This window comes from Lissotriton vulgaris, chromosome 6 (genome assembly GCF_964263255.1).
Source record: "Lissotriton vulgaris chromosome 6, aLisVul1.2, whole genome shotgun sequence".
In the NCBI taxonomy this organism is placed as follows: domain Eukaryota; kingdom Metazoa; phylum Chordata; class Amphibia; order Caudata; family Salamandridae; genus Lissotriton; species Lissotriton vulgaris.
In genome coordinates, this window is record NC_141694.1 from 1,010,726,645 (window position 1) to 1,010,742,606 (window position 15,962).

The 15,962-nt window shown below is 48.7% G+C and overlaps 1 protein-coding gene across 1 annotated transcript in view; it reads right to left on the reverse strand.

Moving 5' to 3' along the window:
* Window positions 1-15,962, reverse strand: part of LOC147708350 (uncharacterized) — a 361,159-nt gene that overhangs the window by 20,891 nt on the left and 324,306 nt on the right. Inside the window, exon 3 of the mRNA XM_086925726.1 lies at window positions 10,957-11,115. Within this exon, the coding sequence (XP_086781852.1) occupies window positions 10,957-11,115 (159 nt within the window). The remainder of the gene's footprint in view (window positions 1-10,956; window positions 11,116-15,962) is intronic.

The window sequence follows — 15,962 nt, forward strand, 5'->3', positions numbered from 1 at the left end:
GCACCCCACACTCCTTCCACATGTGTTTCAGGTAAGCAGACATGAAGTTGGAATCTCTGTCTCAAACCACCTCCTTAGGAAACCCTACCCTGGTGAAGACACACAGGAGGGCCTTGGCTACTGCAGGGGCTGTAGTAGTCCTAAGTAGAATTGCTTCAGGGTACCTAGTAGCATGATCCACTACTACTAGGATGAACTTGTTCCCTGAGGCCGTGGGAGGTTCAAGTGGACCCATAATGTCCACACCTACCCTTTCAAAGGGAACCCTATCATAGGCAGTGGTATCAGGGGGAGCTTTGGGTGGCCACCTGTCTTGCCACTGGCCTGACAGGTAACACAGGAGCTAACAAACTCCTTCAACTTTTGGTGCATCTGGGGCCAGTAAAAGTCACTAACTAGCCTTTCCCAAGTTTTTGTTTGCCCCAGATGCCCAGCTAGGGGGATGTCATGAGCCAAAGTTAGGAGGAACTCCCTGTACGTCTGTGGCACTACCACCCTGCTGGTGGCTCCAGGAGTGGGGTTTATTGCCTCAGCATACAGTAATCCATCTTCCCAATAGGCTCTGTGAGTGCTATTGACATCTCCCTGTGCTTCTGAAACAGCTTGCTGCCTCAGCCTTTCAAGAGTTGGACAGTTTGCTGACCCTGGCACAGCTCTTCCCTAGTGGGTCCCCCTAGACCCAGGAGTTCAACTGAGAAAGGCTCAGGCTCCATAGGCTCAGTTCCCTCTAGGGTGTTCAAGTCCTCTCCCTGAGGAGATGGGTCCTGCGTGGTTTGCTGTACAGAAGCTGGTCCCCCAGTCTTCTTACCTTTTCTCTTGGTGGATTGGGCCATACTTTCAGGCTCCAATCCTACTTTTCACCCTTCCTCTTGCTCTGTGCTCTAGTTTGCACACACACCAATTCAGGGATACCCAGCATGGCTGCATGGGTTTTCAATTCAACCTCAGCCCAGGCTGAAGTTTCCAGGTCATTGCCAAGCAGACATTCACCTGGTAACTTTTGAGAGAACACTACCTGTTTCAGGCCAGTAACCCCCCCCCAGCCTAATGTCACCATAGCCATAGGATGATTAGTGGTAACACTGTCAGCATTGGTGACTGGGTAAGTTTTTCCCAATCAAGTATTGCTCAGGGGAAACCAGTGTGTTTCTCACCATAGTGACACTGGCACCTGTATACCTCAGAGTTTCTATCCTAGTTCCATTAGCCCAGGGGTACTGCAAATACTTCTTTAAGTTGGGTGGCCACACAGCTACCATGGCAAACTCAACTTTCCCTTCTGAAACTAGAACTGCTTCAGTGTCCATCCTGATTTGCTCTGGGCACACTGTTGATCCCATCGGTAGACTTGCTACCCCAGTTGTAGCTGTACTGGGTGCCTTAGGAGTTTTGTTGTGGGGGCAGGATTTATCTACAGTTAAGTGTCCCAACTTCTTACCGTTGTTACACCAAGCCTTTAAAGGATCAAAGTGCTTCCCCCTATAGGGCTGAGGCACATAGGTAGTAGTTTGGGTCCCACCCTCTGTACAGGTTTTTGGGGCCCTTTAGACGACTCTAATTTTTTATCTTGGGGTTTCTCATCACTTTTTCCTTGGGAAGGTTTTGTAACCACCTTTTTCTAGTCACCCCCAGTGGTTGTCATTGTCACCTGTGTCTTGACCCAATGGTCTGCCTTCTTTCCCAATTCTGGGGGAGAAATTTGACCTAGGTCTACCAAATGCTGATGTAACTTTTCATTTGTGCAATTACTTAATATATGTTCCTTCATAAACAAATTGTAAAGTCCAGTAAAATCATGCACATTGTGCCCAGTTAACCAACCATCCAGTGTCTTCACTGGGTAGTCTACAAAATCAACCCAGGACTGGGTCTGGGTTTTGTAAGCCCCCTGAATCTAATTATATACTCTTCAGTGGTGAGTCCAATCCCTCAATCAGAGTCTTCTTCATGAGGCCATAGGACCCTGCATCTGGCCCAGAGAGGGCCAGAAGCCTGTCTTTGCAGTTACCAGAGAATAGTTCCCACAGGAGTGCCCCCAGAGAGGTTTCTTTAATTTTCCCATGTCACAAGCCCTCTCAAAGGCTGTGAACCACTTGGTGATGTCATCACCTTCCTCAAATGTAGGGACAATCCCTTTAGGGATTTTATGATCATAAGACTGCTCTTTATCCTTATCATTTGTGTTGCTGCCACCATTGATGGGTGCTGAACCCATCTCTTTCTTTTCTTTCTCTAGAGCCAGGAGTCTAGACTCAAATTCTAATCTCTTGGCCAGCTTGGCTAAAAAGCTGTCCTCTTCACTGGGGAGTTCCCCAGTGTGTTCTCTGAGACCTGGTCCACCTGTGTGGTCTCTAGGTCCCTAGAGATTGATTCTTGGAGTTAAGGGTATGGGGCCCCTTTCCTCCCTAGGGATGATTGAAGGGGGTCACTATCCCCCTGATCCACCTGCCTTTCCTCCTCTGACTGGTCATCACCATTTTCAGAGGGGTAGTCCTGAGCATACTCAGCCAGGAGCTCCTGGAGCCCTTGTTTGGTTGGATGCAAGCCCATTTGTATATTTTTAAGTTTGCATAAGGACCTCAGTTCCTTGAAAGACAAGTGGAAGTAAGGTGTGAGGGCGAGCTCCTCAACCAGGTCCTGCATGTTATTACCTTCACTAGTACCTGGGATCTTTTGAGACATTCTAACCAGACAGTTTTAACTCTCTACCCTTGACTACAGTGACTTTTATTTCTTTAAAATTCTAAGGGGTCTTAAGCAAGGCCCTGACAAGACTTTTAGTATTTTAGAGAAACCAATTTAGGAAAATCAGAATTCTAAAGGCAATTTAAGAGTTCTATTGTGTGATCAGATGGTTACCAAGTAGTCGAAAAAATGCAAGTTTGTATCCCACCGCTGATCCACCAATGTAAGAAAGTGGCTCTGTATATACTGCACCAAAGTAAGGTTCAGTGTGCACAGAGTCCACAGTCCCCAGAGGCATGGCAGAGGCTAAAGTTAGATATAACTTTACTCTCTAAAGTGGTAGCTTGGTCGAGCAGTAAGGCAGTATCAGAGAACAGTGTAAAGCATTTGTTGTACACACTCAGTCAGCAAATGGTCTCACACACTCAAGAACTGATCTCTAGGGCAATGGTTTTGTATATGAAAATATATTGTTGTTTATTTTAGAACCACAAGTAGGTATCATAAATACTTTCTCAGAATGAGATGTTGCAATTGAATACTTTCGAATAGCAATAGACTTTTAAATGAAATCGAAACAGTTGTTGAAATATGCAACACAAGTTAAACACAAAATAACATTGACCTCAATGGGACATTTTAAGTAAATGCAATAAAATCCCTTTACAAATGTTTTTCTTACTCAGGGCTGGATCCTAGATTCAGTCCTGGTGCATTTCCTGTAAACAGTTGAAAGAAATCGTTTTTGTTACACAGGTGATTTTTAAGGAATATGTGTATGTTTTGAAAATCGACACTTCGAAGAAATTCTGGCAAAAACGAGGCAATGTCTGTCCTTAGGGAGAAAATTAGGTTATCGGAAAATCCCGGTTGTAATTACTTTTGAGGGTCAGTGCTGGGCACAAAGATCCAGCACTAGGATCTCTCCTGATAGCAGGTGAGTAATTTCGTTTCTGTTGATCGGACAATTTTTAAGGAATATTTCAAAGTTGCAAAGCTCGACACTAAGAAGAAATTCTGAATGAACCCCAGCCAATGTTACCCTATGGAGAAAATCAAGTTATCGGTCTTTGGGTAAGTACTCGGCTGGCAGAGTTAAGGTTCTGGGGGTTGACTCAGGGGTCTCCTAGGATCAGGTAGGTACAGTCGTTACACCCTCAGCAGCACAGGGGCAGCCGGGTGCAGAGTGAGTAGCTCGAACGTTAGCCTATGGTGGGCAGGGGGCCTTTGGTTGGTGGCTGCTAGCAGGCAGGCCACGTGGCTGTGGGAGCTGGGCTCCTGGTCACTTACACAGGGCAAGTGGGGAAGTAGGCTGGGACAGTTGCCGCACTTCCAGTGGCACTCGGGCGGTTGGGTGCAGGGTGCTTTTGGGCCGTCGGGCGCTCAATGTATTTCAATGGGAAAGCTGAAGGTTGAACAAAGGCTGCAGGCTCGGGAACGAAGATTCTTCAGGTGCGACCACCACTTTGAGAGTTAAGTTGGGAAGCTGTAGGTTAGGTAGCTACTCAGGAGTTGGGCACAGGGGGCCGTGGGGCATCGGGTGCAGGGGTGTCTTTTGGTGTTGGGAAATCTTAGCCTCAGCTGATCGCGGTTGGAGGGGTTCCTGGTTGTGAGGCTGCAGGCGTCATCAGGAGTGTCGAGGAGGGTCCTTGGGTGCTGGATTCATGGTCACAATCACCAGGGGGAAGTCCTCGTGGTCTTTGTTCACTCAGGCACAGGCCGGGCTCGGGGGGGTGCAGAGTGTGCTGTATTTGCGGTTCCTGGCTGGCACCAGGAGTTTTTGCTGTTTGAGCAGAACCACTGCTTGTGGGAGTCCCAGTCTTTAGATGAGCAAGGCAGTCAGGTCCTCTGGGGTTTTTGAGGTTGCTGACCACAGGAGATGCCGGGATTTAGCAGGAGCAGGTTCGAGGGTCGACCGGCCTGTAGGGCAGGGGCCAAGTCAGTTGGTGTTGTCCTCTTGTTAGCAGTGGCACGGCAGGCCTTCTATTTCCTTGTTCTTCTTCTTGTTTCGGAATCGGGATCTGAGGAAGGAAGGTTCAGGGTGCCCCTAAATACTAGATTTAGGGGTGTTACTGGTAGGGGAGGGACCAATGGGTCCCTACCCTGGGGTGACTACACCCCCTATCCTGCCACTCTCAAGTGGGAGGGGGGGCAGGAGCTTATCTCTGATTGGGTAGGGCTCCCCATCCTCAAGATGGCGATAGCCCGGAGTTGTGCTTTACCTCACCTCTCCCACCTGAGGGGTGGGGTTGGCAGAGGATGACACGCACCCTTTCCTTCTCTTGTTTTTCCTGCCTGTCTTCCCGCCAGAATGAGGGTCCGAACCAGTGGGGGCCAGTTGCTGAGTACAGCAAGTGGCCTGGAGAAGCTCACAAAGGCGGCATGCCTTTGATGCTCCCCCTGCCCATCCTGGGGCGGAGGCCTATCACCTTGCCCCAGGATGTGCATTGTTGCAGGCCCACTAGAGCGGATGGCTCTCTACCCAGGGGTCCAGCAACATGTCTGCTGGGTGGCAGCCTAGGCAGCCTCTCAGTCAGGATACAGGTTGTAGGTTAGTTTTAGGGGGTAACTCTAAGTTGACCTCTGCTGTGCATTGTCCATTAAATCCCACACTGATATCAGTGTGGGTTTAATGTGCGGAGAAATTTTATATCAAATTTCTCAGTCTTCAGTGTAGCCATCATGGTGCTGTGGAGTTCATGATGATGACCTCCCAGCAGCATATATTTTAAATGGCAGCACTACCCTTACAGTGCCCAGAAATGCACCTGGGTACTGTAGGGGTACAGGGCTCATGCACCTGTACCCACACCACTGGCATAGGGCACCCAGCTAGAGGGTTGACTGAGGTATGCCAGGGCAGTGTGTTGTGGCATGGCACACAGGGATGTGTGTTATGTCGACTCTCTGTTTTGTTCTGCACTAAGACACTCTGCTTGCAAAGGCAGTGTGTGTGTGTCAGGTTACAGGACCCCTAAGGGTGGCACAATAAGTGCTGCAGCCCTTAGGGCTCTTCTCTGGTCACAGTGCCCTGGGTACCTAGGGTAGCAGTTAACAGGGGCTGACATGTGGCCAGAGATGCCAATTGGGTTTAGGTTTCCACACAGTTTTCGGGAAGGAATACAGACCCTGGGCACCTGATTGGCAGGAGCCCAGCACACACTCAGTCAAAGCACATCAGCAATTCAGCAAAAAGTGGGGGGCGTCCCATGCAAGAAAGATGGCACTTTCTCACAAGGCTGCTTCTTCGCCAGAGCATAGCAAATTTTGATGCAGAGGATGACCCAACATTTTAACTCTGGAGGAATGAGAATGCAAACCCTCAGGGGTTGCTTTTTGCCAGTTTATAGCATATTTTGATGCAGCGTACGATCCATCGTGAAATGCTGCTCTTCTGCACCCCATGACCTTTCTTTGCTCCAAAGTACCCCAGGAAGAGTTGGTTGTCCACCCGGAACTCTTTTGTGTGGTCAAGGTAGAACAATAATGCTCATATTGGGTCCAGGTAGTGGAGTCGCTCCTATTGTTTAGAGGGATGAGAAGGAACATAGAAAGTAGGCAAGGTGACAGACTGCCCTACATGAAATGAGGTTACCACTTTTGGAAGGAAGGAGGCCCTTGTGCAAAGCACCAATTTGTCAGGGAATATCGTCAGAAAGGGGGGCTTGCATGTTCAATTCAGAAACTCACTCACCCTCCTGGTAGATGTAATTGCCACTATTAAGGCTGTTTTGATGGTGTGATGGTGAGCAGCCAGAGGGAGAATTATTCAGGGGCTCGAAAGGAGCGTTGATTATGAAACTGAGAACCAAATTAAGATCCCACTGGGGCAGATTGAAAGGGGCAGAAAGGAACATTGGTTCAAGGCCATTCAAGAATGTACGTACACTTGGTGTTATAATCAAAGAGGGTTTGCCTGGAAGCCTCAGGAAGGCTGACAAAGATGAAAGACATCCTTTCAATGTGCCCTTAACAGAGCCCTGCTAGGCAAGGGACAAAATAATAAAACAAAATATCAGAAAGGGAAGCAGAAAGAGGGCCAATAGGCTATTCTGTACAATATATCACAAATGTGTTCCACCGGCAGGCGTATACTGTCTTAGTGGAGGGACGATTGGCTGCCGGAATAACATTGCAGACTTCCGGAGAAAGGTCGAAAGCTATCAATTGCCACTGCTCAATCTCCAAGCAAAAATGTGCAGCCTGACCTGTGAATTGGAAACTGTAGAGCACAAAAATGATGACATTACATATTCTCTGTGCAGGCAAAAAGATCTAAATAAGGCTCTCCTCACCGCTGAAAGCGACTTTGAGACACCTCCAGATGGAGACGCCACTGGTGATCCACTAGGCAGCCTGACTTTGTCCACCCTAGTGTTCAGGATACCTGGCAGGTGTTGAACCATCAGGGATATGTCCTGCTGATCCAGCCATGTCCAGAGATGCAGGACCTCTTGACAAAGAGTCTATGACCTCAGTCTGCACTGTTTGTTGCCGTACCATATGCCAGTCGTGTTGTCTGTGAACACTTGAACTAGCCTTCCGTTGATCAAGGGTAGAAAGGCTTTTAATGCCAATCGAATCGCTCGGAGCGCCAGCATCTTGATGTCGAGTCTGGATTCTGCTGGAGACCAGAGTCCTCTGACCTCCACCCCTCCCAGGTGGCCAAACCATCCCAGAAGTGATGCATCTGTCCCTGCTGTGGGATCTGATTGGGTAAGGGAGAGGGGTCTGTCTCTGCCCCACATGTGATTTGTTAGCCACTACTTCAGGTCTTGCACAGTTTCTTCCGAGATATGGACTATGTTGTAAAGATTCCTGTGATACTGCATGCTCTGGAACTTCAGATCCCTCTGCAGATCCTGCACAAGCCACCTGGAATGTGTCACTAGCAGGATGCAGGAGACCATGAGGCCCAGTAGCCTTAGAGTCATCTTCAACAAAATCCAGGATAGAGTCTGAATATCCTAGACTTGCCCCTCTAGAGGATAGGTACGAAACAGGCACTGTGTCTAGAACAACTCCAATGAAAAGGAGCATTAGAGAGGGAGTTGGGTGTGACTTTGGCATGTTGATAGTGAAGCCCAGCAAATGTAGGAGGTTTGGCGTTGTCTGGAGGTGGGAGACAATAGCTTGGGGTGAGCCCACCTTTCAGCAGCCAGTCATCGAGATAGGGGTAAAACTGGCACCCCTGATGTGTGCAGATAAGGTGCAGACACTGCCATCATCTTGATGAATACCTGAGGGGTGTTAGTAAGGCCAAAAGAGAGCACAGCAAACCGAAAACGCTTTTGGCCTAGATTACACCACAGGTAGCGCCGATGGGCAGGCAGGATGGGAATGTGGAAACAGGCATCCTGCAAGTCTAACTCTACCATCCAGTCTCCTGGGTTCAGGGCAGAGAGGACCTGAGCTAATGTGAGTGTCTTACATTTTTCCTTTTTGAGGAAGTAGTAGAGGGCTCCTAGGTCTTATCGGTTTTCAGGACCAGAAAGTAGCCAGCCTACTTCTTGCTCTGGAACCCTATCTATGGCTCCCTTGGCCAAGAAAGTCATGACTTCCTCCCAGAGTAACAGTAAATGATCATCCGCCAGCTGGCTGTAGGATAGGGGCATGGAGAGAGGGGTGATCTCGAAGATGATGGAGAAGCCCCTTCGGACTTTCTGGAGGACCCACCTGTCTGATGTGATAGTCTGCCAGTGGTGGAGGTGGTGGCTGATTCTGCCACCAACTGAAAGCCTATGGTCTGAAAGGGCAAGACTAGGATGATTTGGGGGCTGAAGCTGCCTCTGGCTGCCATACCTATGAGGTCGGAACGAACTTCCGCCATGCAGGGGTTGCTGAACTTGTGTGGCTCAGTGACTGGGGTGTGGCAAGCATGGCTGCAATCCCCTTCCGTAGCCATGAAAGGGGTGAAAGGCAAACAGGGGATGTGCAGCCACTGAGATGCCTAAGGACTTGGCTGTAGCCTGTGAGTCCTTAAAGCACTCCAGCACTGTATCTGCCTGGTCTCTGAAGAGACATGTACCATCAAAGGGCATGTCCATGGGCAAGGCTTGGAAATCCCCCATAAAAGCCATATGTTCTCAGCCAGGCATGGTGTTTGACAGCCACCATAGAATAAATCGCTCTGTCCAGCGAGTTGGTCATGTCTAGACCACATCGAATAGTGAACTTTGCATCATCTCTCCCATCTGACACTGTTTGTGAAAGGAAGGCCCGGGCTTCCTCTGAGGCCCGTGGCAGAACTTGCGAAACCGTTTCCCACAGAGTGTAGGAATAATGGTCCAATTAGAATGTGGTGTTCACTGACTGCAATACAAGGCCAGCCGAAGAAAACATTTTTTTGCCTCAACTATCCAGCCTCTTGGATTCTCTATCTGGAGGAGTGGAAGGGAATGCGTCCTGGGACTTAGATGCCTGGACTATCAAGCTCCCTGGGGTAGGCTGCGTAGAGGAGGAAATCTGGGTCGGCCAAAGCAGGGTGATGGCGGCGAGAAATCATCCTATTCACAGGAGCTCTGTTAATGGGATTAGACCAGGTTCCCAGTTGGACATCCGTGAAGGCTTCATTAGACAGGAGTAAGTGTTCCAAGGAGGAAGCCCCTGGCTGCAGCACTTGAGTCAAGATGTTAGTCTTGACCGCCACTGAAGGAAACTGTAGGCCAAGGACCTTAGCCGCTCTTCACACCACCATAGCATAAGACGCTCCCTCCTCCGAAGCCATAGTGAGTGGAAAAAGCATGCTAGTAACTGGCATCACCCAATTTCATATATCAGTCCATTTCCTCATCAGGCTGATCTTCTAAAGGGTTCAGCGACCCGCACAATCTTTTCCCACTCTTAGCCCTTCAGAATACGTCTCAGGATCCGACCTAGGATCCTTAGGTCTTGTCGGCGCCAGAATCAGAGTCTGGTGACATAGTACCGGCTCTAGGTCACCGGAGATCAGAATTGGCCTGACACTGCAGGTGGGTGCTGCCAGGAGCATCAGGCCGGCTTCGAGGAAGGTCGCAGTAGCAGGACGAATGCCAGTCTGGATCTAAGTCCTAATCTATGGGGGAGCATCAGAGCCAGGGCCAGAGCCACCAGTGCAGAGTCTGATGAAGCCCCCTCCGACCCTGTGGGGCCCAAAGACACGCCGGAGTGGTCAGGCCATCTGAAAAATTAGGCTCATGCCCTCATAAAATTCTCTTTGTTGGGCAGGGATTGCACCAGCTCCCAGAATATCAGGGAGGTATGGAGCGGAAAGAGGTGCAGGTTCCATAGAATGAGGCCTTGAACACCAAGGCTCCTCCATTGTGTCGGCTGTCGGATGGGGAGAAGTCGATGCTTCGACTTCTTGCGCTTTTTGTGCCTCTTACCTGAATGTCCCAATGATTTTGAGTGGGACAAAGAGAACTTGGGACTCCTGGTGCAGTGCTGAGTTCTTCTCCTCTACCAGGACTGTGGCCACTGAGGAGTCGAGTGATGCGGTGTCACCTGCCGAATTGCAAGCAGGTTTAGGAACCACTCCCTCAAAGCCTTTGGAGCCATAACCTGGCAGTCGGAGCATGACTTTGAGTTGTTCTTGAACTCCAGACACCAGATACAAACCAAATGTGGATCTATCACCGACATGGCGTGGTGACAGGTGCTGCACGTTTCGAACCCTTAAGTCTTTCTAGACATGGTAACCTACACACCATAAAAGGGCGTTTACAAAATGTCTAAAAATCCTGTCAAAAAGTAACAGAGGAAAACTCCCTTTACAGATTAGCGCTTGACTGGGGCGAGAGAAAAGATCTGATATCAGTGCGCTGAGGCAGCACTGAAATAGGTAACGTGGACGTCACTTTGGGCAATATCATGAGGAGCTGACCGACACCACCTACCGGCGTGCAGGGGTATTGCTAAAAAAAAAATCTTCCAGATCCAGTCTGACACCTAGAAAATTCAGAGGCAAGGAAGCTGAAGCTAGATGTCTCTGTCAGATAGGAGATAATAATAAAACCAGCATATAAAAGTGAGGCAGTTGTCCTGCTCAATAAATCTGATTATAGGCAAGAATACCCACTCATAAGCAACGAGACACGTTACAAGATACTCCCAAAAACTCGGACGAATGAAATCAAATATGATTAGAGAACCTCGTGACTGAAGCAGTGATAGCAGGTCTATACAGGAAAGTGAATTCTTCAACACTTGTACACCAACGATTCCCTACTTTTACGTTTATTACTCAACACTTTTCATGTGAAATTATTTGTATTCCATATCTGAACTACTCACATTTAATCCCTGTCCTTTGTTTTCAACTATCAGTACTCTAACAATGTACTTGTAGCGATCAAAGCCCATCTCCTTTACCGCTGCCAGTATTTCACTTGCCAATGAAACGGACATGGGGCCATATATCTCAGGGTCGTAATTAATTTTTGTAACTCTATCCTAGAAACAGAAATAAAGGAAATGTCATTTTTATGTAGAGCTAACATATCACTGTACTGCAGCTTCAAAGAGCTGAAACACATAAGCTTGCATTAATTCAAAATACAATAAAAAATGCAAACAATCACAATACATAAAAAACAAGAAGTGCAAGAAGTATCACATTGTGAAAAAGTCCTGGAGGCAAGATGGCCACTGACAGGCCATAGGGGAGCAGTTGCATGCCTCTCCTTTCCTCCCAGTGGGATAATTACAGAAGCTGATGCCGAAGTATGCTGACTATTTCAGACTGGCTATTGTGATTACTGAATAGACCGAAGCACCCACAGAACCAGGCAGAAGAATCTTCACGTCAGGTTATCTTACCCTTGGGGAAACGTATTAAGGATTACCTCTTCCGGTACCTAAGCTGTCTGATGTCCAGGATGGCGCCGAGAGGGGCTCAGCTCAAGGAGCAAAAGGAGCTGAAGAAAGCTGCAGTAACAACCCCTGTGACAGTATCAGCCCCCAGCTTACGAGGTGCAGTCCTGGTAAAAAAACGGACAGCGGCCAAAAACTCGGGGGTGATTGAATAACAAACTAGACAATATGCCGGAGAAAAGGAGACACCCATCAACGCTGCTAAAAAAAGCACCAAGAGTCGCCAGGTTGGAGGCGCAAAAGGCAAAGACGTTACACTGCGGCAACCTACCTTGTACGAGACATTCCCAGCGGTGACTGCTTTGGCCGAACAGGAGACGAATGAAGACAGAGCTAGAGGACCTTCGGCTCTGAGGCAGACTCCTTGCAGCTCCGATCCCTCGGAAAGGCAGCGCAAGCAGAGCGTGGAGAAGGCGGATGGCGGTGCGCCAGAGACATAGACCGGTAGATCTATCCAGGGTGTCCCGGATACCGGCGAGGATGCTGAAACGAGGGACGGCGGGAAAGAAATCCCTGTGTTATGAACTAAGGTAGCATCTGTGCGGGACCACGGGGGACCACGGGGGGGAGCCAGCAGAAAGAGGCAGATTGCCCATAAGTGGACGTAGAGGATGTTGCGGAAGTCGACATCGGGCAGCAGCTCCTTGTTCCACCAGCCGCAGCACCGCTGGCAGTACAGGTACGATTGCAAGCGGGGGAGCGAGATGTGGAGCAATCTCTGGAAGCTTTGGAAGTAGATAACTTTGTAGCCGCACTTTGCAGAATGCTCAGCCGGGACCGGGACTGAGAGTAACTACTCCAGTGCTGGACATGGGGAAAGGAGGGGAGAAAGCCACAAACCGCACAAACCGCTTAATTGCACCAGAGGAGAAGGGAATAAGGCACCCTTGGCGCCAGCATCAACGGCGGGCCTGATATCTCTAAGCATCTCCAGAAGGCAGCTATCCCAGACACGGTGCCTGGCTCCCAAAGTGATGACTGCTTTTTTTCTCTTAAGGAGGACACAGGTTCCTCACCTTCTAGCGGGGAAAATCTGACAGGCGACTCTGACTGTGACTCTAACACCGACCCCTCCACTGAGGAAGGTATCTCAGTATAAAGGGCATCAGCTACCCTGGGGGTAAGACAGCAGGAGGAAAGATCCCGGGTCCAACAAAAATAGAGAGGTAGTCCAACGCAGGGGGTGTAGTAAAAAAGCTTGATTGGGACTACTCTGCAACATCTCAATTGTATCACGAAAGTGGAGGAGCAGATGTATAGCAGCATACCACAGCCACACTGCAGCCACCTACCATAGACCTATTGTTTAGCACTCTTAAGCAAATGCAGGGGGAGGCCAGGGCAGAGACAAGAAGGGCCAGGCAAGCATCTAAAAAAATACAAGGATCGCTAAGAAAAATGAATAAAATGTACATGGATATGGTAGGTAGAGTCACTCAGGTGGAAGAACGGACTGGGAAACTTGAGGACGATGTCTCTAAATGGCAGGAGTTTAAGGACACGCAGGACAAAATGGTGGAAGACCTGCAATGGAAGCTTGAAGATTTAGAGAATCGCCAAAGACGGAACAATGTTAGATTTCTGGGAGTGGCGGAGTAGGCAGAGGGGCAAGATATCCGTACTTTTGTTGTCTCTTTATTAAGGGGGGCTTTTCCTGAGTTATCAGCATGGAACTGGGAGAGTGAGGTCCAACTGGCACATAGATTCCCTTTGACCCAGAGGAAAGGGTATGTTATGTTATGTTATTAAATTATTTATTGAGCGCACTATCACTGATTAGTTTCTTGGCGCTGTGATCAACAGTAGCATAGGTCAGGGTGAGTGGTGGAAAGTTAATTAAAATGCTTGTCTGAATAGCCAGGTCTTCAACGCTTTCCGGAAAGATAAGAGATCGTGGCAAAACCGGATTTCCAAGGGGAAGGTGTTCCACAGGCTAGGGGCAAGTGTTGCAAACCTGCGGCCACCAGCACGTTTGAGTTTGAAAGGAGGGGTCTGAAGGAGGCCTTGATGGAGTGAACGAAGGTTGCGAGAAGGAACGTATCTGGTAATTAATTGGTTGATGAATTTAGGGCTTTTGCCATGCAGGGATTTAAAGATCATGCAACCTGCTTTAAAAGCATAGCATTGCATGACCGGAAGCCAATGCAGTTTAATGAGAAGGGGAGTAGCTGCATGCCACCTTGGTTGCTTTAAAATCAGCCTTGCGGCATAGTTCTGAACCATCTGGAGACGCTTGAGTAGATAGTTGGGAAGACCCAAGTATATGGCATTCGCCTAATCCAGATGGGACAGAACGTTAATAATCGCCGGACCTTCCGATTTTTTTTTAGCTGAAAAAAACATTTGGAAACCACCTGGCCCACTTGTGCTTTTAATGAAAGATCGCTATCCACGATGACTCCAAGCGTTTTGGCCGATGGTGAGGGTTGCGGAGCTTGACCCAGATCTGATGGCCAGTAGTGGGGACCCCAATACTTAGCGCTGTCCCCAGTCAATACCAATTCGGTTTTACCTGGATTTAATTTCAGCTGGTTTTGGTCCATCCAGGATTTAATAAACCTCATGGTTGACTGGAGATGTAGAATGGAGTTTTCAGAGTCATCGATGGTAAAGAGTAGCTGTAAGTCGTCAGCATAATTGAAGACTCTCACCTGTTTGTCTCTGAGGGTTTGAATGAGAGGGAGTATATATTCGTTAAAAAGGTCAGGAGACAGGGAGAAGCCCTGTGGCACTCCACATGTGATGGGCTGTTTGACGCCGGATAGGTCTCCCAGGCGGACCGCTTGACAGCGGTTCTCCAAGAAGGACCTCAGCCAGCAAGCCGCCGTGTCCCGTATGCCAGCCTGTCCGACATGGTCGATCAAGATGTTGTGATCGACCGTGTCGAACGCGGCCGACAGGTCTAGGAGCACCAGGGCCTGGGGGGAGTGTCTATCGGCACAGTCTCGCAGCGTGTCCAAAACTGTGGTGACCACTGCCTCTGTTGAATGTGCTGGCCGAAATCCAGCCTGGTGGGGGTCAAAACAAGAGGACTCCTCCAAAAAATTAGATATGCATTTCGCCACGTGTGCCTCCAAGACTTTTGCCAAGTAAGGCAATAAGGAGATGGGCCGGTAGTTCGCCTTACAGGCTGGGTCAGCCCCCGTTTTTTTCCAAAGAGGTATGACCGTAGCTTCTTTAAAGGCCGATGGTACTATGCCGATATGTAGCTGCACCAAATGTCAAACCCAGAGCTATTCTTGTCTATGTAGGGGATTACCTCCTTAGGCAGGAGATTATGGACCAGGCTAGACTGGAGACAAAGAGGTCTGTTGGGGGGTACAATATTCTTCGCCCATCCAGATTTCTGCCACACAACTGTGGAGAGAAGGTGGCGATTAAGGCAAATGATCCCGGCCTTCCAATCTCTGGGCCATGAGGTTTTTTTGTTATTTCCGTCTCGCCTGAAAGTGTTGGTGAATGGGCAAGTAAGGATGTTCTTTTCAGAGATAAAGGCCCAAACATACTTGACGGAGCTAAAAGAAAAGAAGTCTCAAAGAGGGGCTACTGATGGAACGCGATAATTGATCCAAAGAATTACTTATATAAGGCTAGGATCCTAGCTCCCAGGTCCAGTATAGTATTGTATGTGTGATTAGGGCATCAGCATATTGGCATCAATTTGGAATATAAAGAGGGGGGGAAGGTGGTACGACTTCCTGCGGGCATACAGCTGCCGCACATAGGTCATGCTTGACCTATTTGCCTGGAAGGGGGGGAGGCTTCTGAGGGAGGGGGGAGCAGGGGGAGTGGGGTGGGAGAGGGTGGCAGGGCACAGCACAGCAGGACATTCTTGGGTACACAGGCATGACACACCAAGGAACACACAAAACAAAGAGGTAGCAGGGCACTCTTAAGGACTTGTATACAATCGGAGAAATGTGATCACTGTCGGATTGGATGGCTGGGTAGGACATCCACCAGATGTATTCTAATGTATACACGAATAATTACAATTGACGTGTGTGGTTTGAATGAGCAGCTTAAGAGGCAGGGAGCCTCAGCGGTATTAAGAGCCTCACGGGTGGAGTTTATTTGTTTACAGGAGACACACATTGAAGGAAATAAGGGGTTCTTGCTGGAGCAATTAGGATATTATGTACTTGCTCATTCAAAGCAGGGGACTAAAACTAGAGGAGTGGCAATACTTTCCAAATATAAGGATGTCCCAGTTAGGAAGAAACTTGAGGATGAATGGGGTAGGTGGGCTTTAATAGAATGCATGATTATCGGAGGTTGGGTTACTCTAGGATCAGTTTATGGCTCTACTGAGGATGATCCAGAGATTTTTTCCTTTTTAGATCTAGAGCTAGTGGCATGGGCCCCTCATGTGATTCTCTGTGGTGATTTTAATATCAATGGTGTAGGAGGACTCGGATTGGAGCCAA